Source organism: Psittacula echo (assembly GCF_963264785.1).
Source record: "Psittacula echo genome assembly, chromosome: 7".
In the NCBI taxonomy this organism is placed as follows: Eukaryota; Metazoa; Chordata; class Aves; order Psittaciformes; family Psittacidae; genus Psittacula; species Psittacula echo.
Genome location: NC_137740.1, coordinates 33930780 through 33955613, shown reverse-complemented (window position 1 = coordinate 33955613; position 24834 = coordinate 33930780). Strand labels below are relative to the sequence as shown.

General features: G+C 40.6%; 1 protein-coding gene across 1 annotated transcript in view; it reads left to right on the top strand.

Moving 5' to 3' along the window:
- The window catches only part of FNDC3B (fibronectin type III domain containing 3B), a gene marked incomplete at both ends in the record, with an annotated part of 160278 nt that extends 150878 nt beyond the window's left edge, over positions 1–9400 (top strand). Inside the window, 2 exons of the mRNA XM_080622297.1 lie at positions 1288–1415; positions 9089–9400. Of these exons, the coding sequence (XP_080478423.1) occupies positions 1288–1415; positions 9089–9400 (440 nt within the window). The remainder of the gene's footprint in view (positions 1–1287; positions 1416–9088) is intronic.
- Between the last annotated feature and the right edge of the window lie 15434 nt (positions 9401–24834).

The window sequence follows — 24834 nt, the reverse complement described above, 5'->3', positions numbered from 1 at the left end:
CACAGGTGTTTGCTCAGAACTTCATGAAACTGCTGCTTCTATTAATGATAGTGTAATTTGGGTGTTTGTTTCTGCTTTGAAAAGTTCAGTATACAGCACTGCAATTGAATTTTAAAGGTTCAAAGTTTTCTATCATGTCCACTCACACTTTCCAGCAGCTCACACAACTGACAGGTGAGACATGGTCTAACAGCTAGCTCTCCTTCTGCAGAAGTGATCTGGATCCTACAATAAACGTCTTAGGAGCTTAATAATCAGCTCTAAATTTCACTCAGTTTTCTGTGGATAGTGTTTGTTATTGTTCAGTACCACAAGAATCTTGTGCTTAATCAGGTAAGACTGTGCTGAAATAAATGAGATTTTTGAGTGACTTTAAAGTTTTGCTTCTTTCATCCAGCGATGATGGCAATTTGATGTTTTGGCCACATAAATACAGTGTAGAATATCATAGAATCATAGAATAGTTTGGGTTGGAATGGACCTTCAAAGGTCATCTAGTCCAACCCCCTGCAATGAGCATCTTCAACTAGACGAGGTTGTCCAGAACCACATCCAGCCTGGCCTTGAATGTCTCCAGGAATGACACATCCACCACCTCTCTGGGCAACCTGTGCCAGTATTTTACCACTCTGGTTGTAAAAAATTTCTTCTCTTGTGTCCAGCCTGAATCTCCCCTTTTTTACTTTAAAACTACCACCCCTTGTCCTGTTGCAACAGGCCCTGCTAAAAAGTTTCTCCCCATCTTTTTTATAGGCCCCTTTTAAGAACTGAAAGGCTGCAATAAGGTCTCCCCAGAGTCTTCTCTTCTTAGGGCTGAACAACCCCAACTCTCTCAGCCTTTCCTCATGGAGAGGTGCTCCATCCCCTGATCATTTCTGTGGCTCTCTTCTGGATCCTCTCCAACAGGTCCATATCTTTCCTGTACTGAGGACTCCAGAGCTGGACACAGTACTCCAGGTGGGGTCTCACCAGAGCGGAGTAGAGGGGCAAAATCAGCTCCCTTGACCTGCTGGTCATGCTTCTGTGGATGCGGCACAAGATACAATTGGCCTTCTGGGCTGCAAGCACACATTGCTAGCTCATATCCAGTCTTTCATCCACCAGTACCCCCAAGCCCTCCTCAGGGATACTCTCAATCCCTTAATCTCGCAGCCTGTACTGATACCAGTGGTAATGTCCCAAAGTTCTTTTTTAAAAATGTTCTCATATATATTACAGCACACATAAATGAGTAAGATTTCAACGCCATCTTTGCATTAAATGCTGGCACATTTCATTTTATTGTAGCTCCTCGAGTGACACAGCTGGGAGGAAATGCCTGTGAAATTACCTGGGAAATGGTCCCACCCATGAAGGGAGATCCTGTTGGTTATGTTCTGCAGGTACTGGTTGGAAGAGAATCTGAATACAAGCAGGTAGGAAAGTGGTCTCGTTTTAATATTGCTAAATTGATGAGATAAAGGAAATGTTTTTAAACATTGGCTGTGCTGCTTTGTTCTACTGTATTGAATTGCACCCTATGGTGATGTGTCAGGGGAACTTTGGTAAAGGCTGAGTCAAAATTAAGGGCTGTAATAGGTTGGGGTTTCCCCTGAGGAGGTATACAGAGCATGGTTTTCTATCGGAGTGGTTTGCACTCTGTCCATAATTAATCACTATTTCTAACGGAACTAACCTTTGAAAAGCTACGGTTCTGTCCACCCGTGCTTTCTTCTCAACTGATAACCAGCCATGGAAAAGAGGGAGAGTTCCACTATTTCACCTTCTCAGAAATCAGTTTTACCCATCAAAATGAGTTATCTCCATCATGAATGTGGGTGTTATCTCAGCACTGGGTCACATCGCTGACTTACTGTCTGTCAGCTAAGCTGCAGTAGCTATGTGCAAGCTCGTAGCTCCTATTATGTGAATAGGAGATGAAATACATACACGTCTTTCAGTGCTTTTCTGGCTAATGCATTTAACTTTGCTGTGGCATGGGTGCAGTCACTTGCTACTATTTAACTGAAAAGTAATGTTAATGATGTTAACTTGATTGAAGTGAAAGCCCTAAATTTACTTTAAATCTGTTTTGTTCCCTGCAAGTGAGTATGTATTTTGCATGTGTATCTCAGGGGACATATTATATTAGAAGAGTTTTGCAAATTGTTTTCAAGTGTTGCACAAACGAAAAATATTGTAGCTTTTCAGGCTATTAAATACACCCATGAGAAAAAACAGTGTCTTAAGTGACTGGAGTTTCTACAGCAGTTGCCAGAGCATTTTGCAAGATCCAGGGATAGTACAGCTGGATAAGGAGATACATAGCTGCATGAAGTAATTTTTTATGTCCCACTGTCATGGAAATAAATGCAACAAATAGCTATTTCAAGCTATTTATGGGCTGTGCAGGACTTCATATCACATGTTGGGTCACTCGTCCTCAGATGCTTTCCTCTTCAATCACCTTCCAGGACACAGCTGTCTTTGTTCTGTGACACAGAATCATAGAATATCTCAAGTTGAGACCCATAAGGATGACATGTTTTACACCAGCCCAAATGCAGATGTTTCATAGAATAAAAATCCACTTTTAAAACCCCTCTTAAAATTGAAACTTTTCAGTTAATGAACATGTAAAATTGTTTCTCTGTTACAATGCTGTAATTCTATCAACAGATCACTTTGCAGCAATTTAAAGGCAACTATTTAAGGGACGGCATTAAACAGTATAAATAGGAAGACATGTTAAAACCCTATGGAGTCTTTGTGTCTACTCCCAGTTGATTTACTTCAGATGAATACAGCTGATAGGTGACCAAAATCTGTTTCCTCATTTTGTCTTAAACCACTAATCTTGTAAAAGCTTGTGAGTGTAATTTCATATGCAGCTATATCCTGGAGCAGAACAAACCGATGAAACAGTAAAGCATATACAAACATCACCATCTGTAGAAGTGACTATGCACAGCAGAAATCAAGATGATGATGCTTGTCAGTCTATTTTTTGTGTAGGGAATGAGAGAATGTTTGAGATATGTCTGTGTTTCTCCCCCAGGAAATTTTACAACAATGTTTGTGTTCTGGCAAAGATATTTGTTATTCTGACAAACTTATTAAGAATATGACAATATGACTTTTGTGATACTAGCTTAGCATTCATAGTCTTACGCCTTTTAAACTGCTGTGATGGCATTTTATTGACAAGAATGTTGTATGCTTTACATAGTAGATTTTAGTCTTTTCATCCAAATAAAGGCTTGGAAAAGGAAGATCCTATCATCATGAAAACTGAGTTAGAACTTTTTAATGATGATTGTGTTTGGGTTTTCAAACACAGCTGTATCCTGTGGCTATTTGGGGAACAGTTGTGCACATGGTGTGGCACAGTGTTGAGCACAGTCTCCCTGAACTTGATAAGAAGGCTTACAGAAATCCTTAGGAAGCACAAATGTGACACTCAATTCCTATTTCTGGGAAAATTTTACATTACAGATCTTGACCCAGCTCTGTGCTAGGAAGACATTTAGAAGGTGCAGAATGCAATGTTCTGCCTTATTAATTTCATTAATAGAAGAAAAGCTTCATCTGGGTTCTTTGTGCTGATTAAGCATGAAGTAGTCTGCTTCAGCTTATTCTGGCACAGAGTCAGGTGCATGCTCAAGTAGCCATGTCCCCTATTCACACAGCATGGCTCCTTAGTACACAGCTCTGATTTTTCTGGAACTGTCTGTGAATCAGTATAAAGTAGGGCATGGTAACACCTCTCTAGTGTGTTTTGGATCTAAAGTGAATAAATATAGAAACCTAGTTATGAAATAAAATATTAATAGGAGAAAACAAAGTCTTATTGTCATCTGTTAACTCTCAAGGCTTGAGCTCCTTGTAAATCTATTGCTGTGTATGCCGTCCTAGAGATGAAACTCTTGAGAGATGAACACTTAGGAGCAGACCACTGCTCTGTACTTGCAGCACCCTCACTTATGTTGTAGAAGCAAATTCAAGTTACAGAAAATACTCTTCATTAATTTATAAAATAAACTAAATCACTTTAGCATTTCCTTCCCCCACTGTGACATTAGCTGTTTACATGCTTTTGGGCAAAGCTATAGTTTCTCTCTAGATCATCGCACCTGAGCTGAGCTCCCTCCCCTGGTAACCCAATGTATGCAGCCCTCTACATCCCAAAAGTCACTGCTGTTCCACAATTTGTCAGAGCACAGTTAGTATCAAAGTACTCAAAGGCTCTGTTTTTTTACAGACTCGGGCTATAGCTGTCCCTGTCCTCCTCTGGGGGAACACGTAAATATTTCTCTGATGAGAATTGTCTGAAAACCTGGATTTGCAGAAGCTAAGCACATAACATTGTAGCTCCCTACAAAGTGTGTTCAACAAAATTCTCAAGTGATGCTTTCCTTTTTGTATATTTGTGAATCTATTTGAATACTTAAAAAAAGGATTGACATATGACAGCTCTTTGTAGGAAATCAATTTTTTCTAATTTATGAATCAGGATGTAAATCACAGCTGCCTCCAGGAATCAGTGGCCCAGATTTGTTTTTCTGTTTCTTGCACTTTCATCTAGCAAAACTTAGTCAGAACTTACCTTTAAAGTGTGCTAAAATCATCTCCAGCTTTGCAGTTTTAACCTGGAATTTGGGGAGTGGGTTGTGCAGCGCTAGCAGGAGGTGAAGCCTGGAATAACAGTTGTAACACTTGCAACCTAAGTTTTAGTTTAGTTCCCCAGCTGAGCAGCTCTGGGGATTGAATCACTGGGGAGCCAGCTCTTCATAAGAGCTGACCACAGGAAATGAGAGCTGAGATTTAAAGCTTATCCTTAAATTGTTTGCTAGTGAGGCAAAATGTTCTTACATTTGAAATTTCCGAGAATTTAGAGGCAGTGGTGTTTCATCGGCTTCTGTCACATCTCCTCTGGGAGAAAACTGTCCCCAAGTGCTTTCCAAAGAAGAAAATATATGGGTGGGATACACTGGGTGTGTAAAAAAAATCCCCCAGCAATGCAGTGCGAAGCCTGCTGGGATCTGCACTGAGGTGGATGCCTGGGAGAACCCAGTTGGCTTAACAAGCTCTGATTTTTATTAGTTTTTCTTTGTTTCAGACTCTGTAGACACACAGTCTCTGAAATGCATTCGGTATATTGTTAATCTGTATAAAGGTCTAATCAGCTAAAAATGGGTTTTTCCTCTCTCTTTAAAATAGAGAGTCAAAGTCACTTGTGCTGGTTGCATGCCAAAGTGCAACATACTTGTACAGTACACATTGGCATGTACTGTTAGTGCTACTTGCACTGAGTATTTTCTCTGCCTCCAGATGCCAATTTTGTGTCATCAGATGGAGCAAATAGTTTTCTTTTGGTAGTTTTTCAGTGCAGCCCACCTTGCAGGAATTGATCTGAGGGACTCTTGTGTCCTCTGTTCAAGGGACAAGGCTGTCCATGCAGCTCCTAAGGGTTTATGAGCATCTCAACAGTGGAGTGAGTGAATCTGATTTTGAGTTTGGATAGAATAATAACCTAATTTCTGAAAGAAAAATCTGTCAGATGGCTTAGAACAAATTAAACCTTTCAAGTGGGCATGCTTTCTAAATAGATTGAAACCTGCCTCTAATTCTTGATCTTCTTATATTTCAATCTTCACCGTACAAAATAGGTTTTTATTAATTATGAAGCACACTGGTCATTGCAGTGGAGTACAACAAAACCAAATAAAGTTATTTTACACTTGCAGTGTGTTGCTGATAGAGCAATCGTGGCTGTCATTTTTATTATTTGGAAAAGATGAAGAGAGGGGTGGAATTATTTAATTACATTGATGGAATTGAGAAATACTTGCCTACAGGAACTCTCTGAGCTGTCCAGCTTGATCAGTAGGATCAAACGCCTAAGAGGCTTCAGCAGCATTTTATTACTTGGATGATATTCTCATTGAGGGAGCCAGGCAAAAAGCTCATCATGTTTTTATTCTGTTCTCAGGTGCCTATACAGAAAAGCTGGTTTTAGGAAATGAAAGTGATAAATTGGCTAGCCACTTCACTTTGACTTGTTTTCCACCAAAGCGTAATGTGCTACATGTAAAAAAGTATGCTGCTTCATAAGTTATTTGGGTTCATATTTTTGCAGCAAATTTAAAGACCTTGTACAAAATTGTCGATTTTTTAATTTTTTTTTTCCTCTGTTTAACAAAACATGTGAAGTCCGTTAACAGATTGTAACTGTGTTCACAACCAAGCATGCATCTTCGTGCTGAGGGCTTCCTGCATTGGCTTAGCCTGATCCTATAGATTCTACTACAGGGAACACTGAACAGCAGCCAGTAGTGTCTTCAGGGTGCTTGCTGCAGCCAGTTATGGAGGATGCAGGAGCTACTGTCAGAAGTGAATGACAACTAAGCATAGTAATTTTTTACTCAGTACTAAGAAAGAACTAGGTCCCATTGCAGGAATTAGATGATCTTTAAGGTCCCTTCCAACCCCAAACCATTCTATGACTAGTGGATATTAATTCATGTATTGAATGTACTTTCATTGGTTTTTCAGGCTTTCTTTAAAGATACACTTTTCTCTCACTTGACTGTCTGGACTTTTTGTGAAAAATGCTGTTGAGTAGCTGGCTTAAGATAACTTGGTCAGGTAGCTGGCTCGAGTGAACTTGGTCATCTGTATTTATTAGACTGTAACGAAGATACAGGCCTCTGATTTAGCCAGACAGCCTCCAGTTACACTAGTATTCACCACCTTGACAGAACAAAACAAGTGAAAAGAAAAAACCCAAAACAGTTAACTGGACAGGTTTTCTCATTGCAGAGACAGGTTGTATATATCCCATCCCTGGGGGAGTAGTTAAATGTAGTATCTGTTACATGTAATTTACAAAGCTTAGATTGTAAAATTTTTATTAAATGTCATTATTTGGATTTTACTGGATCTTTATTTTGATTTAGAAGTGGTCATATTGGTTGCAAAGGCTCATTTATGGCAAAGACATGTATTACTGATTATACATCTTGAAATGAAGTTGTTAATTGCAACAGCACCAGAAAACATACCTTCTTTACAGTTGTTTTGTAAGGATAGATGTTTTGAGTCTCAGAGTCTAAAGAAATGGGAGGTAGGTAATTCCTCCAAATAGAAGAATCCTGACTCTGATTCTGTGGAAGAGCGCGTCTTTTTTTAATTACTTGCTACATTGCTAACCTACATTTAAGTGTCAAATGCATGCAACTTTTCTTTGCATGATTATTTGTATTTGGGAGTAAACTGAGGTATTACCCAGCTACAAGATGTAGCATTGATGGTGGAGTAAGTGGAGTGCATTTGCCCACAACAGGTGGGTATTACAAATGGAATTGCCTTTGGAAAACAGAGACAGAGATGTTCAAGGAATGAGGTATGCTTTGCAAACGGATGTTTCAACCTTCATGTTATTTCTATGGACCACTACAGCAACTGGTGGTTTTGCTTCCCCTGCAATTACTGTATTACTGTAACTCAATGACTCACTTCTTATTGGCATTGGGAAGACAAGCAAAGACAAGGAAGGCAACATAAAGGAAGTCCATAGCTGTGGTTAATCGCACAGATTTTTGTATTAATTTGCTGCATTCCTGTCACTTAAGCTAGAGCGAACTTCGTGTGAATGCTGAGCATATTTGAGGCAGGTAACATAACTTTGTTTAAACATCGCTTCCTGACTTATGCCTGGCAGCCAAGAAACCTGAGCCAGTTAGAGGACTTCCACTTAGTCCAGAAATTCAGTCCCTGTCATTCAAACTATATTTGGAAAAATTGTGAAAGTTTTGTGAAGGATTTAGACTTTTAAAGAAGTTTTTCTAAAAAGTTCTCTAAACTGTGAAAGGGGGGGAGAGAACAAATGAAAGAAAAACATGAATCTTTCGTCCCAGGCCTTCTCAAGAAGTCAGTGACTGGCTTGTTAACTGAGGGATGTCTCAGGGGCAAGCATGGGCAAAAAAGCTGGACTTTTTAACTGGGGTTTAGCCAAGCATGTCTCTTCTTTTTCTTCCTGTATTTCTTACTCCAGAGTAATGCACAGGAAATCCTCTATCATCTTGTGTTTAATTTCCCTCTGTTACCCCTTTCAAAGTTGATTCCTTACCTCTGGGAGGGCTGAGATGCTCTCAGCCTTCTGCTCCTGCAGCGAGGAAAAGGAAACTGGCTAAATAAGCAGAGGAAAAAGTATCTGATGTTCAGGATTGTGTTTGGTTTTTTTCCAGCAGACTCTTTGTGACATTTTTAACTCCTTCAAACACCAGTTTCAACAACCCTCCCTTATATAAATTGTTGGCTGGTTATTTGTTTTCAGAGTACACAGATGTTTCCAGTGGTCTTTTTCTATTTAAGTCACAAAACTGTCTCTTAGATACTCAGTTCTCTCTCTCTCATATTGTGACTTGTGCTCTGAGTCATGCGGTACCTACATTTGATTAACATAAATATGTGATGGGTTTGAATGGCTAAAGAACCAAATACGGTGCGCCCAAGAGCAGCTTTTTTATACCTTAATCATATTTTATTGTTTCCACAATTCTGAAAGTGTAATTTCTGTAAGGATTCTGACTCTTGAGGGAAATGTGAGGGAAAGTACATTAAAATAATATTTCTTACCAATTTTACGATTATGCAGTGAATGTCTTCCAATGGCCTTAGTTTGCAGGGGCCAAACACGGTGCTTATGCCTTAGATGTGTTTTAGGCATACAGTCACATTTTAAGAATAAAGAAATATGTTTATGGTGTTTATCATACCCACAAAAGATGAGTAATTCTTATGGTTGATATATTTTCTAAAGTCTTGCCTGTCTTTGCATATATTGACTCTGTCGAATGCTTTGCAATGAGACCTCTCATGATTTGGACATCTCTTGATGGATTGAGGCTCCCTCAGTGGCTCTCGCCGCTCAGAACGGAGCCTTCTGCACACGGTGTTTCCCCTCGCTCTGGTGCTGAAGGCTCTTCTCTGGAGATACTCACCTCAGCAAAAATGTTACTAGTTTTTTAAATCGCTTGATGCTGTTAAGGAGGAGGAGGCTGGCTTGCTCTTTGTATTTGACTGTGCTTGCTGTTTTGTTTTAAAGGTGTACAAGGGAGAAGAGACCACATTCCACATCTCAGGCCTTCAACTCAACACAGACTATCGGTTTCGCGTCTGCGTCTGCCGCCGGTGCTTGGATACCTCACAGGAACTTAGTGGCCCTTTCAGCCCATCTGTTGCCTTTATGCTTCAGCGAAATGAGATCATGCTTTCAGGAGAAATGGGAAGCATAGATGATCCTAAGATAAAAAGCATGATTCCTACTGATGAACAGTTTGCAGCCCTCATCGTTCTTGGCTTCGCAAGTTTGTCAATCATATTCGCCTGTATATTACAGTACTTCTTTATGAAGTAGGGGATTCAATGGAAGTTTGAGATACAAATTTAACTAATGCTACGCATTATAATCCCACATTTATTCAGATACTCCTTTTTTTTAAAAATCCTTTTGTTCTACCATACATTTTATATACTTCTTGTTTTTACAGTTCTAGCTTGAAGAAAGATAAATCAGTGTTTTGGTGCACCTTTTTGAAATTCAAAACTTGGAAGTGGTTAAACTGGAGAAACAAACAAACCAGACACCAAATGCAAGGTTTTTTTATTTTTTACTTCACAGGTTCAAAATTGTCACCAATTTGCCTTTTCAACGTTGTTTTGGGGTTTTTTCACTGAAGTTCATACAGTCTCTTATTTTACCTTACTATTTAGGAAATTTTAATCATGAGTCTCTTTTTTGTCTGTTCTTTTTCCTTCTAAACATTAGTCACAAGTGTGTATAGTGGCAAGACTAGAATACAGTGTTAGTCAACAGTACCAGATTTTCCTTGAACAGTATTAGCCATGTTGCCTATGAGTTATTCACTACGTTTGCCCCATTTTTCTCAAGGTAAAATGTAAGTTATTTTAACTGTGTAGTGCATTTAAATCGGAACAATATCCTGCAGTTTAAAAACCTTTTTAATTATCTGTTACTTTTACAGTTATAACACTATAAACTGCCTGTATAAGAAATCAAATAACCAAATTGCATATAAATTATGAAGCATTATAGGGTTTTTTACCATTTTGATTCCTAGCAGTAATTTTAAGTAAGAGGGCATTGTGCAATAGTTAGTTATTCCCATGTTCAGCCGTTTAAAAGCTGCTTTAACTTGTCTGTTTGTCACTGTATATAACTATTCCTAATCTAATACTAGATATTATTCTATTATGTTCAGCCTGATTTATATGATTATTGCTGGTGACAGCTTACTGCCTCTACTGAATTAGGTGAGATTTTCACTCAATGTAAGCAAACTTTACTGTTGGATGATCTTTTTTTATTACTATTATTTTTTGGAGGGGTATCCATTTTATGGAACTTTCTTGGAGGTATCAGAAATTAGGTCTGTCTATTTTAAATACCTTAAATGGGTATCTACGCTATTCTTTCCACAGGGCTGATTGAAATAATAACTTGGTACATGGCAAAATTCAGATGAGAGTCTTGCAGGAAGACCTAGAAGTCCCTGCTCTGATGGGAGCATGTGCCCCTCCTGCCTGCCCCTTCCCAGACATTTTAATTTTAATTCATCAAGATACTAGATTTTTAACTCTGGAGTCATTGGGTTATTTATATTAAGTCAACATTGTGCAAGTACCTCAGGGACATAAATGAGCTGGAGGTGCAAATAGATTCCAAAAGGGTGCAACAGACACAGTGTATTTCCCTGCCTCTTGTTTTTGTATATTTTTGCTACTTGGTTTTGCTTTTGTCCTAGCTATTTTGTGCTCTTGTCTCCATTGTCTTAAGATTCAGTGTCCTGTACTAGCATAATATTCCCTTAACCAAAGTAATGGGGAAGAAACAACATTATTTTTGTTTTAGGTTTATTTATACTATATACTGCATACAGTACTTTAAATACCAATTACAGTGCAATCTTTTATTTATTGTAAAAAAAAAAAAAAAAATAAAAAGTGTACTTATGTACTAATCCCCCTCTCCACCCTCCCCGTAGCATGTTATATTTTGTCTGTTTTATACCGTTGTACTTAGGTCAACTTTTTACCTGACAGCATTCCTAGTAGTATTAATCTTCTTACATTTTCTTGTGGTTTTGAAGATGGGAGCATCTAGTACATTAAATGCCAAAAAAAGGAAAAAAAAAAAAAAGAAAAAAAAAAGAAAAAATACATTATCAGTGATTCAAACGTTTACATGTATCCAAAAACATAATCATCTCTGGAAAGAAAGTGCTAAGATCAATGAATTATTCTGTGTGCCTCTCTAGATGTAGCAAATATTAGAAATGTTCTGTATTTTGTTATTGACTATGATTAGTTTAATTTAGCCTTGCAAACTAATGGCATTGAGCTAAATACATATATTTTTTTGGTTTTGCCAAAGTCATGGCTTGTCAAATTTATTTACATCTTATTTAAAATTATTTGTGATACAAAACTTTGTGACCTTGCATCTGTATTTTGTGAACAAAGCATATACAGCTGTTTTCAGTGGAGGGGAAAGAGACTATTTTTTAAAACAATGAAAAAACTGCTAGTTTGGAAACCCAGAAATTTAAAGAGATTCCCTTTTTTATTTTTGTTCCAGCAGTGCTGCTATGAAGTCCAAGCTTGACACCTTTAAAAAAAAAAGGAAGAAAAGTACCTACCTTGCTTTAGATGATTTGACCAACTTTGATTTTGAAAGTTTGAAATACAAATTGTGCTAAAAGTGGTGAGCAGAAGCAATCAGTTACTCTTGAAGCATTTCTGTCACTGCTAGCTTGTTTGGTGTCCCTCATAATCAATGCTACCGAGAACACTCAGTCCAGCCCTGAGATTATCTGAGCAAGTATTCTGTAGGAGTTGGGACAAGCCCTAAATAAGTTTAATTTGGCATTATTTTTAGTTTGTATATTCTGCCATAGTGATCTGATTGTCATTCATATATTGACAAGAAAATAAGGCATCACAGATGTTAAACCATTCCCGTTGTGATTGCCATTACCACTGACGTGCCCTTTGCTGATGCCTTTTCCCACACATCCTTACGCCCTTCGGTCCAGCAGTATCAGGCATTGAATCCAACCCAAGTGCTCTCTGCTCTCAAAGAAATGATGAACAACAAAAACAAAGGTAGAGTGAAACACTAAATATTTAAAACCCTTAATGGAGGAGAGAGATGGTTTTATATGGTTCTGCCTTTTTCTTTATGAACTTGAAATATTTTCTAATCCTGTTTGTTGACTACAGTAGCTCAGTATTCAGTGTCATGATTGAAAAAGTGCCCTAACTGAATGTGTATGAACCTTATCCTTGCACAGTTCTTTAAATTGAAAAAAAAATAAAATGTTTTTACCTCACTATGGGAACATACATTCCAAGCTTTTCAACTTTAAAAAAAAAATAATCATAAGTTTTCTTGTATTGTAAATTTTAGACTTTCATATGCATTATATTAAAACTGCCATATCAATTTTAATGTATAGATTTTGCAAATACTACACTATGTATGTAAGACTTAACTGTATCTGTAGTGTATATGTAATATATTTATGCCCAATAAATGTTTTAATTCTTTCTGATATTACCAGGACTTTTCTTAATTGAATACAGCCTTTTCAGTGTGTGTGGCCCCTTGCTGCTGGTCAGTGGTGGTGCTGCTGCAGCAGGAGCAGGAGCCCCCCAGTTTAACATGGGATGTTTCTGATTTGTCAGTGGAACAATTTTTGTGGTGTTTGTGAAGTGTTTGCTAGTGCAGTTAAGCCATTTATGGCATCATCTTCTCTTAGACTGTGCTAAACACACCGCAGGTTGCTCGTACAGCTCCTGGAAAGCTGAAGCTCAGCCAGGCTGTAACCTGTGCTGTTTATCCAAAGGCTGCTCCTGATTTGACCTCAGCATCATCCAGGTAAATGCCAAATTCCTTTTCACGTTAGCTGGTTTCTGTAGCCCTCTGTCTCTTCATCCATGGGAAACTGCAGTCCTCTCCCTGGGGCTGCCTGGCCTGGGGCATTGAGTTCTGACCACTGCCCAGCAGTTTGTTCCCCTTGGTGAATGAAAGTTCATAGAAATAATCTTGAAGTCATGTTTCTGTGGTGTTTTAATCACTTATTTTAAATAGCTTGCGTGAAAATGTAAGGATGGTAAAAATACACCTAGATCGGTTATCTTTGCAATCTAACACCTGAAATACCGAACTTTTCACTTATTTGCTGATTATGTGCAATAAATTCAATTACTCATCATGAAGAACTATTCTAGTATGTATACATTTTTCTTGTCAAACACGTTTTTTAAATAGTTTTTCAAATCACTGCATAAATACAACGTCTTGATTGTTTGGTCTTTTAATTACTGCAATTTACAACATGAGTGGGTTTTTCCTAGGAAAATACAGACACTTTTTCACTTGGTTGCTCAGCGGGGGGGGAGGGGGGAGGTGGTGGTATTATTTCTTTATATAAACAATCTCTCTTTAACAAAATCTTTTAAATAATGTCTATAGAATACTAATCAGCACTTTGGTATCTGAAGAGAATCTTTTCAGTAATCCCTGGTTTACAATATTGCCATGGGTGTCTGCAGCAGTGATGGAGGACAGCTAAAGCCCATGGGAGTGAAGGAGGATTTAGATATTTGCTGGTTGAGATCTGAATGTTACCTTGCAAAGTTATAACTCGTAGGCTTGGTGTGGAGGTGCTGGGTCCCTTTTCCACACCGAAACTAGGCAGAGGTGGGTAAACAGCACTAAGTTTCCAATGGATTTTGTTTTATGAGGAAACAGCAGATTCTAGCCTGGCTTGAACAATGTTACATTTACCAGCATCTCTTGCCTGCTTACACCTGTTCAGACAAAAGTATCTGTTTAGAAAAGTTTTGGAACAGAGCAGAGGCTTGTATTTTTAGATATTGTTGAGGCTTTACAAACAACCTTTCAGGTGGCTCGGGAGTTGGATGTGGACTGTGGCACATCCTGCAATTTGAGCAGTCTCTAGGTCTGCCTGCAGCAGAGTGGTCACCAGGTTTCTATAGCAGCAGCAATTCTCTCTTGGTAATCAAAGAGCCTGTTCAAAAACTAAATGGGTAGGATTTGTTTTGCTTTTGACTTCAGTCACTGGTGCAAGTTGGGAGCATGTTTGGGTTAGTGGAGGGGAATTGAGCCCCTTTTAAAGGGGGGTATCTCTGTATGAGAAACCAATGTATCAAAGTAAGACGTGGTGTGATCTGAGCCACCCGCTCCCCAGGACAAGAAAGCAAATCTGTATTTGGAGGTAGCTTCAATCTGTGTTGTTCACCTCCCGCAGAGCTTTTCCTGCCAGACTCATTCAAGTCTTTGAATTTTTAAGAGATGCTCAAATTGAGCCTACTATAAATAGCACTTTTTTGAATGGAGGTAGATGTTAACTCTAGCCTTTATGTCAGGGGACCGAGGCATTCCTGCCTGTCCCTCCTGTTTTGAAAAGTAGCAGAGGTGTTTGAAAACACCCCTGAAAATTAAATACTTCAGGAGCTTCAGCGTAGACACCTCCAGGGCGTGCTGTATAAAACAGGATCGCCTGAGTTACTCCTGCCTTGTGCGCCAGGGCATTGTGTTCTCAGCCAGGTGGGAGTCGGCTGAGTTACCTGAGCTCTCCTGTCATTTACAGGTTTGCAGCTGGGAATGCTGCTGTTGTTGTCTGAATGGAGGGATGGTGACACCTCGTACGCGGAGCCTGTAGTGGTGGTGGAAGCTCAGTGGTTCAGCATCTGACTCGTTTGTCAACTGAGTAAAGCTGCTGTGATGTGTTTGGCATCTGTGGGGAAGAGAGGCTCCTCCTCCCGCATGCGGAAAGGGGAAGGTCTGTCAGTCAGAGTCGTGGATGAATGGGAGGAAGTGCTCCAGCCTCCATCCATCTCTGATGTGATTTGAATCATCACTGTCTTTAATGGCCCCAGTGTGTTTTGGTCCTTTTGCTGAAGTTTGGTGATTCATGACACATGATGACACATGGAAGTTAAACTGGTAGAAAGTGGTGGGATGAGTCCTGATGCTCACAGCCCACCCAAATCTCCACATTGACCGCTAGGAAGCTGGTGGAGCTGAACTGCTTAGTCTCTGACAGACCCAAGCTAAAACCTTTCTCCTGCTTGCATGTGTGTTTGTTTGGAATTAAACAAGTTGTACAAAACCAGACTGGTTAGTGTTTTTAAAGAAGACTCCAAATGTAACCTAATCTTTACCTCTTCATGCCAGGGCTAAATGGATCCTTCAAGATCCTGACAAAGCTTGAGCAATTTATGGACTAGGGAGATGAGGTGATTTCCACACACACCCCCAGCATCAATGACACATACATGAACCAGATGGTTCTGTTACACCTGTCTGCACCCAAAGGCATGAGAGAAAAGTTATGAAGAAATTAGTGGGGAAATGTGATGCATCAATTTTATTTCCTGTGTAAATCTTTTTCTACAATTATAGAATTATTGCAGAATTCATGATGTATTGTGATTTATTGAAGTGGTGTAGAATTATATTCTCTGTCCTTAACATTCACCTGCCTTGCCGTGAAGACACAAATGTTATCTCTTACTCTTCTCAGCAGTGAGAACCACAAGTTAGTGGAGGAGGGGGATGTGGATATTTTGGTTCATTATTTTTATGGCTGAGCAGAAAAAGCCAGCTGAGATCCCTTGAAAGGGCTATTTCACCAGTATTACTTTTAATAATTCTACATGATTGCATCTGTTTCTGCTCGTGACAATTTCTGCTCGTGACAATTGCTCTCTCAAAATACGCGGATTCTTGGCTGGGTGAAATAATAAAATAAGAGGTTTCACAAGGCGCATTCAAACACAGTGGATTAGGCTGCTATCTGCTGTTATTTAGGTGAATGTGCTGTCATTAGTTTGAGTAGTTACATTTACTGTATTAATTGCTGGTATAGATGGTACTACATGCGATCAAACCTATTTTTAGGTCTACTAGCATGGTTAATAAATAACTGCTTGGGTCAATGTGCTCAGTGGGTGTCATTTCTTGGTAATTTTATTAGCTCATCTCACTTCATCATACGAAAGCTATTCTCTACAAATAAAATGGAGCAAACAGTAGAGATGCAGAAGTCTTGTAAGGATTAAAACATGAATGGAGATGAGAAATTCCCCCTAATCCAGTGTAAATATTGTATTTATTAATTAATAGCTCAAATTCCCTTTCTATCCACAAAATTCTTACAAGCAGGTCGTAGTGCCCTTGGTCAGAGGGCCCCGCTGCACTGCCCACATTCATGTCCCTGGGCTGCACGCCAGACGGGATGCTGCTTGGTGCCTGCCCAGCCATTGCTGCAGCATGTCAGGGTTCAGCACAGCAAGAAAAAGCATGTCTCTGCACTCAGCAGGGCCAAATATTCCCTAGGATGCTGCTGTGTGGACTTTGTATGGTGTCAGGTGTAGCTGTAATATTGTGATTGCTCTGGATCGCAGTGCTTAGGCCGTTACTGCTCCTGTCTTTACCTTCTCTCCATTATGGGGGGTAGGCATCTCTTCTGCACAGTATAGCTCAGTGTCATGTCCTTGTTTAAAGTGTGATGTGATTGACTGCAGCCTGATCTGCAGGAAGGGACGTTTGATGTAGGTCTCACCACAGCCTGTGTCAATGGCACTCCTTCAGCTACATGGCAGACTCCGAATTACACCGTGATATGAGAGACCAGGCACAAGCCCATAGCAAAGACTGAAGAGAATGCAGGTAAACCCAAACCTCTTGTTTTTGACACTACAGCAAGAGTAGCTGGTCTGAGGTGACTCTGGAGCAGTGGCTCTGCAAGTGGAACCAGTTAGCCTTGCAGGTTAGCTTTTCATGAGGAAGAAGCCACTGTAGTGACCTGAGTACATCTGAAATGGTTTTGTTTTCTAGGTATCGGCATTAGACCAGAGATGCTCGGGCAGCACTCAAGGCAGCCACTTATCCAAGGGATAAGCCTCACACCCCCACATCTCCACTGGAGCCGGGGAACCAACCAGGGCACAAACAAACAATAGTTCAGTGGGTTCAAAACTAGATGCTCAATCAAAACTAGCTCAGAAGATCGCACCTTTTTGCAGCCCCTAGCACAGTACAATGAATTTTACAGAAATCAATCACATTGTCACCACTTGGTAAAAATACCAAGGTGCTATTGACTGGGCAGAACACACACCCACATGTGATCATGGATATTGGCTTAACATTTGGTGAGAATTTGTAGTATGAGGGTTTGCTATCTTTTGTAATATTGGCATGTTGAAGCTAGTTAAGTCTCTGCACTTTGGAGCTCATCAGGCTGCAGGCTCGTTGCAGGACAGGCTTGTGGTGTTAGATTCCCTGCCTGCCAGCCCTAATCAAGGATGATTCACAGCACTGGGTGGTTGGTGGAAGGAGGCTGTGCAGGGAAGAAAGTTGTAAAAAAAGGCTTGGAAATTGCCATGCCTTTTCTTTCTCATGGACAGAATTGCAATCATGTGAAAATCAACCAGAACATGAGAAAAAGGGAAAGGGAGTAAAACTCCTTCCTTTTGATCCAGCAGCTTTCGAAATGGGGGCAAATGCTGGAAGAGCACATCTCCTGTACCCTCGGAGCAGACTGATGTTGAGCCTGGAGTACCTTATTTCTGAGAGCAATTTTATCTTTGGACTTGCACACATCACGAAACCTTTGTTTCTCTCCCAGGAAGGGAAACAAAGCACAGGTGGAGAGTGACAAAGCGCCTTCATTGCCAAGTAATTTATCTCCAAGTACAGCTAAAGGAGCACCCTGTAGGCTTTCAAAATGATGTATTTGTGCACAGAACAAAAGTGGTAGGTTGGAAACCAGACAGCACACACTTCAGATACCAACTGAGGATTTGGTGCCCTCCTAATTGAGAGGCAGTCCTGGGGTCTAGGCAGCAATCTCACCGCTGTTTGGACCCAACCCCATGTGTGAAGGACATAGGTACTTGTCCATGAATGCCCAAAAACACTGGGAAGATGAAAGCGAAGAGATTGTTCACATCCAATCAGTTAGTTCCATAAAAACATAGAATGATTTGGGTTGGAAGGGACCTTAAGGCTCATCCAGTTCTGACCCCCCTGCCATGGGCACGGACACCTTCTACTAAGCCAGGTTGCTCCAAGCCCCGTCCAGCCTGGCCTTGAATACTGCCAGGTATGGGGCAGCCACAGCTTCTCTGGGCAACCTGTGCTGGTGCCTCACCACCCTCGCTGTGAAGAACTTCTTCCTTATAGCTAATCTAAATCTCCCCTCTTTCAGTTTAAAGCCATTTCTCCTTGTCCTATCCCTACATGCCCTTGTAAAAAGCCCCTCTTCAGATGTCTTGTAGGCCTCTTTAATGTACTGGAAGCTGCTCTAAGGTCTCCCCAGAGCCTTCTGTTCTCCAGTCTGAAGTAGAGAGGGTTTGGGTTGGGGTTTTTTTTCCCCTTTGGTTGGTTGGTTGGCTATTCTTTTTGTCCAAGGAACAGGGTTAATGAGTGGCTGTGAATTTTGTGCTTATTTGAAAATAACGTGCACTAGTCTGTAACTGAGATTGAAGAGGGCAGAACCATACAAGTGCTGGGCTTGGAAGATAGCAGAGGCCTTTCTGCTGGGAAGAGCACTGAGAAAAACTGTTAAATGGCCACCAAGTATACTAATTGCATCCAACAATACTAATACACCATATTGTGTGCTGAAATAACAACCGTACTAAAGCTCAACAACAAGCAGAAGTGAGTGCAGAAACCTGCAGTTAAACCTCCATTAATACAAGATGGACTAAACTTCTCTTTTTCTTAATCCTCTTTTGCTCTACTTGCATAATCACAATTTAGATGGAAAAGACAAATTATGATCTAACATTCCTTTTTTTTTATTCTAAACAGCAGCAGCCAGGGCTTCTGGAAATTGAAACTGTGATTTCATGATCTGACAGAGCTGGCAAAGCTGTACCCCATCATCTAACAAACTGCTTTGGGCAAAAGTTTGACCAAGGACATGGGACATGAAGCCAAACCCCTGGAGGTTTTACCTGTCTCTCACCAGGAATCATGCATGAGAGTGACAAGCCATTGGCAAGCACATCTGCGTAAGGAAGTTATTTTGCTCCTGCGAAGTTCCTGGTCTTTGTGCAGAGCTGGGAGGAGTCTGCTGCAGTACCTCAGGTGGGGATGCATGGATGGGCAGAGATGGCTGGAGTGAGGGGGATGTACCACTGCACTGTGTGGATGATGGACCTGCCTAAAGAACGGAGAGATGTCACGTTAATGCCCTACAAGCTTCCATCTCTATCAAGTGCTGCCTGCATTACTGCTGGGCAGCATATAAAGCCAGCTAGATGCGCATGACAGCAAATAGTGTAAAATAGTGTAAATCATGCCAGACATTCTCAAGACATGCCAACTCCTGCAGCTGCAGCTGCTGGATATATGTCCATCTGGATCACCTGGAGGATTCTCCACTAAGCTCCTGCATGTGTGCAGGCCCAGGGATTGGTACAAGTTCAAGTGCAGGTACAAATCCTGATGTTGGTGCAGGTGTTGCCTCAGCCGTTAGTATGTTTTGTGTGGTTATTATTGACAGGAGGGATGCAGACCAAATCATAGAATTACAGAATGGTTTGGGTTGGAAAGGACCTTAAAGCTCATCTAGTTCCAACCCACTCTTCCAAGGGCAGGAACACCTTCCACTAGAGCAGATTGCTCAAAGCCCCATCCAGCCTGGTCTTGAACACTGCCAGGGATGGGGCAGCCACAGCTTCTGTGGGCACGCTGAGCTTTGGAAGCATAGCCTGTGTTTCATTTGTTCAGGCTCCCTTTGGCTGTGCTCTCCACAGGCTGCAGTGTCAGTCAGAGGTTACTTATTTCCTATATAATGCTAATCTCGGGCTGCTTGTGCTGGGCACTCTGGCAACAGAGCTTAGAAACAGAAACAATGCTCATAGCTGCTTCCACCACCCTACAGCCCAAGGAATGACACCCAGAGGGAGGTGAACGTATCCACACCCCACTACTCCAAGGCAGCATAGCTTGAGCAAGGGGTTAAAATGCCAAGTGCTTTAATTTACTTCTTGTAAAATCGGGCCAACATTGTTCATTAAAAGTTATGAGAGTAAAATCTATTCATTGTGCTTTCAGCTGAGGATTGAGGAGAGTGGTTCAGGGTGCGCAGAAGGAACAACACAGGCTCCACTGCAATGTGAGGAGTTAGGTGGGTTATTTTTTTTTTGGTACCAAATTTTGATTTTACTTCTCAAGGTGGAATTTGCCTCCTGAAGGCCACAGCGTTTTTGCAAATGATACAGACTGTATGGAAGCCCATCAGGAAATATTGACTGAAGGGCTCAGAGGAACTGCAAACAGCCCCGTAAGGGAACACACTAACCAATACAAGCAAGCACTCCCCAAGGAGCAGAACCAGCTGCCTTCAAACCTGCAAAGGGACCATCAGCATCAGCAGCCGCCACCCTCCCTGCTGCTTCCCCACAACTTGACCTTGGCCATCAGCAGATGAGGAGGGAGCTGCTGCACCACCCTGGCTACAGCAGAGCCAGGACAGAGAGGAGGTACTCCTGGATGTATTGGTTTCCAATGGCTGCTGCTTTAAATAAGGCTTATCCAAATGTCCTTTGACACAAACTTATATAACTACCGAGTATCTGTCAACCCAAAGTTCGACATGCAAGGACTGTTTTTCCAGGATTTTTTTTTTTTTTTTTTTTTTGAAAGAAATACAATAGGGCATGATTTTCTGCTTGTGCATGTCTCCATCAAAGGTACTTCTCTAAAATGAATGAAGCTTTCTGGTAAAGTGCCTTTGACCTATTTCATCACTGATGTAACAGGTTGCCAAGAAATAAAATGCAGCCAAATTGTTCCTACTTATTTGTGATGCTGTGATACAAGGTGTAGTTAGAAAAGGTGTTAAAACTTGAACTGTTTAAAGAACCTCCAGTTATTTTCTATATGGGCTGCTCACATACAAGCAGTAAGAACACTGCAAAGTTTTGACTTACAAAGCCCTATACATTATATTTTCTTTTTTCAGCTAGAACTGGCTAAGTTGATTCCTGCAGAGAAAAGTTTCCAGAAATGCAGCCTATGGTTCAATAGCCTGAAGGAAATCATGCTGCAGAGCTACCCAGTCTGCCGCATTTAATGAATAGCCCAGTGCCTGCATGGGCTCTTGTCTTCTCTGCATGTAAAACATCTCAAAAGCCATATCCAGACCCAAAACAAGGGAGGGTAGGCACCTATGCTCTTTCAGATAGGAATAAAGTGCCAGGAATATGAAGTGCTGCAGAAAAGCCCTGGGAAACAGAGGAGAAATGCTTTGTCTCTGCTAGAAGGTATTTTCCAGGATAGAATACACTGTGGATCCGGAGGAGGTGCAGCAGGCGGGATGGATGGTTAAATCAGCACCAGCATTGCTTTTGCCAACATGGGTTGTTTGACACTATGCTCTCTGCCTGCAGCATCTCCTCTGCCTTTGCAAGCCCTGGTAGAGACAAGGGGGCAGGAGGCAGGAGGAACCTTGCCTTGTGTTACTACCTGAGACAAACCCATGATACCTATCTTGTACTGATGTCAGGTAGCAGTTCTTTGATAAAAAATGCTATTAAAATCTTGACTGTACTTTCTTTCCCTACTAAGTTATTTCTCACTACTTGGGCAATAAACCTTGAGGCAAGCAATGTGGATTCATCCATCGGTTCTGGTGGGGAGGTATATATCTTTTTGGAGGCATCTGACAATAGTTGATTTTATGATGCAAAAGTGAAGGTTATCCAGGTGATATCTTTTTTCTTGTTTTCCATACAAAAGCATGCATAAGTACCTGCTGGAGGAAGCAGACCCTATTCACCATCTGGAGTCAATGCATGCCGGTGTGACCCCACTGTCTTCAGCATTTCTATATGGAAAAGTTTTAGTGCTGAGGAAAACAAAACTAATGGATGGTGTAGAGACAGCTACAGCATGTGTTAAATGCTTGAATGTTTCCTGCTAGATTTGCAGTATTTTCCTGCTTATGCAAGAATCATGAAGGTGGCTCCTCTTCTTTAATGTGTGTGTTTTGTTAGATTTGGCCGAATGTTCAATGACTTGCAGAAATAAGTCCATTTCCTAAGTGAGAAGGAAAAAGTCCTGTTCTCCCTCCAAATAAGCAGCCAGTCCCCTTCTTTCTGACTTCTGTGACCGCAGATTAAATGCTTTAAATTCTATTTTATACACAAAGTTGTGGCAATTTCAGTGTTGATATAGTTAAAATTTAGTCTCTCCTGATGAAGCTTTAGGTTGAATGAAATTATTAGTATGGTTATAGTTTATATGCAGAAATTAAATGTGTGTACACAGGGCTTTCATGGGCATTAATGTTACAGTTTTTCTGGGAAAAAATAAAAAAGGGCACAAAGGAATACCCAAAAAACCCCCCCACCCCCACCCAAAAAGTCCATAGCCTAATCAAGTTATGCAGGTTTGGGGAAAAAAAATGGTAACCCAACAATGCAGCTTCTCTGCTAGTAAAAGGCTCTGCGGGACCATTCTGGCCACACAGAATCTCTTCCTATAGCTGAGACACAGATTTTACTTGCAGAGAGCAGAGCAAGCCTGTGAAGTCTTGCAGGCTGTGTATGACACTGGTACCCATTCTATGCTCCATCCCACTGCTGTGGATTCCTGCCCTTGCCTACTGCCAGTCCTGCAGCACCCAGCACTGTGCCCGGCTCCCACATCATGAGGAGAGGTGTGTGGCAGTGCTGAGTGAACCTGATGGCAACTTGCTTCTCCAGCCTGCATGAAGTCACACACCAGATCCTCCGCTGCCAACAACCAGGTAGGTCTATAAAGGGTCCCATCCCTTTATTTTATTCTGTTCACATGTAATACCACAGACACAGCTGAGATTTGAAATCCATGACACTAGGTGTTGTGACTGGTTCATTTACAGAGACATGTTACAAGTGAGTTCACATCTTCAAATCTTTTCAAGATTTCAAAATTTCTTGTTTCCCTGAGTTGCATGATGTCTGCCATCAGATCTGTCTGTTGGTCAGTGAGTGAGAGAATATCGGTTACAAGACGGATGTGATTAGAGATTAAATGATCCTATAGCACTGGTGCTCATTTGTCCCTTAATTCATAGGTTTGCATACATCAAACCTATGCTTTCTGTGAGTGCTGGAGTGGGGAGCAAGACAGGCTCAGGCACCACACTGAGGAGCAGCAATCAGCCCCTGGCCCTAGCAAAGCACTGGATGGCATAAAAGACACAGTATTTGCAGAAAAGGCCAAGTTCTCTTTTGGGTTATACCTGAGCAGCACCATCAGCTACAGGTGTAACAGGTGGAAAATGGCCGTCAGTGTTAATAGGAGTTTGAAGGCGATAAGATTTTTGCTAACAAACAATTCATTATGCAGCATCAGTTGTGGACCAGCTGGGTAATAAATACTAGAACAAAGTAAATAGAAAGCTGCTATTGCACATGCATGCTCCAAAACTCTATTAACTGATCCACAAAATCTACGTATTGGTGTGAAAATAGGTGCAATATATGACATACTTATTAACATAAAGGATGGAAAGTTTTCTGGTTTGCCTTTTAATGGCATACTTCAGTTATAAAGATCAATTGAATTTAAGATTTTTATGGAAGAAGTACGAGAACATGTCTGCCTGTGTCTCCCAATGCAGATTTTTCTATTACTTTGTCAGGTCACATTGGTTAAAAAAATGTTCTCCATTTAATACTACAGCAAACTAGCACAAGTGCACACAGGGCTTTATGGAGAAATATGGTACTGGTAACTGGCTCATACGTTTTAAACAGCAAGAAGTCGGGATTTACAGGCAGGAGACCTGTCCTCAACAAACCTCGGGGTTGTGCACAGCATAGGGACAAGTAACTACAGAATCATTACAAATATCGAAACAACTAAAAGCTTCCAAGTTCAAACACATCAAGTCATTCACAGACAAGCTGAATAGAATGTGTACAGATGATTTAACTAGTAAAACATAACAAAAACAAACCTAAAGAACTTTGGTGGGAGATTGCATTCCATATTTTTATAGCATCACTGTAGTCCTCAAGTCAGCACTGTCCTTGTCCCTCTGATACATACTTAAACCAGATATTTCAGTACAGTCAGGTTCTAAGCCACTTCTGTGAGGGCATTTTTTTTTTTCTACTCAGATATGACATGAAGGTTGTTTATTTTTATCCATTTTATTTCTTCTTATTTTCAGAAATCATTTTCCTCCTTCAGAGAAAAATATTTGTTTATTTAAAAATCAAGATTATGAAAAGTGTATCAAATTCTGTGTTCACTACTCCAAAAAGGCCATTCAATTTTCTCTTTGTAGCATCTGGTTATATGCTAGCAAAATTTTTAGCAAAAGTAAACTTAACTCTGGAAAAATTGATCTCAAATTAGTTGCTACTGAAGTCACACAGACTATCAAGTGGACTGGGAGATATTCCCCTGTTCAGGATGGTAAACCTACCTCTCCCGCTAAAGTCAGTGTTAAAAAATCATATGGGAAAAAGTAGCAGAAAAGTAATACTTGTGTGTTGCCAAATTCTGTAATCATGTGTCTCCTTTTATGGTCTCAAAATTTAGGTTTTGGTTGTTTTTTTGTTGTTTTGGGTTTTTTAATCTTTAAGCGCCAACATTACATCTTTCAGCAAACCCAGATGGTGACAGAAGTACAGCTTTAACGTTTCAATTCGTATTTCTTTCTCTTTTGTTATGGCTTTCTGAGAAACATGGGTAAGTGATGCTCCAGTGTTGGAAATCAGGTG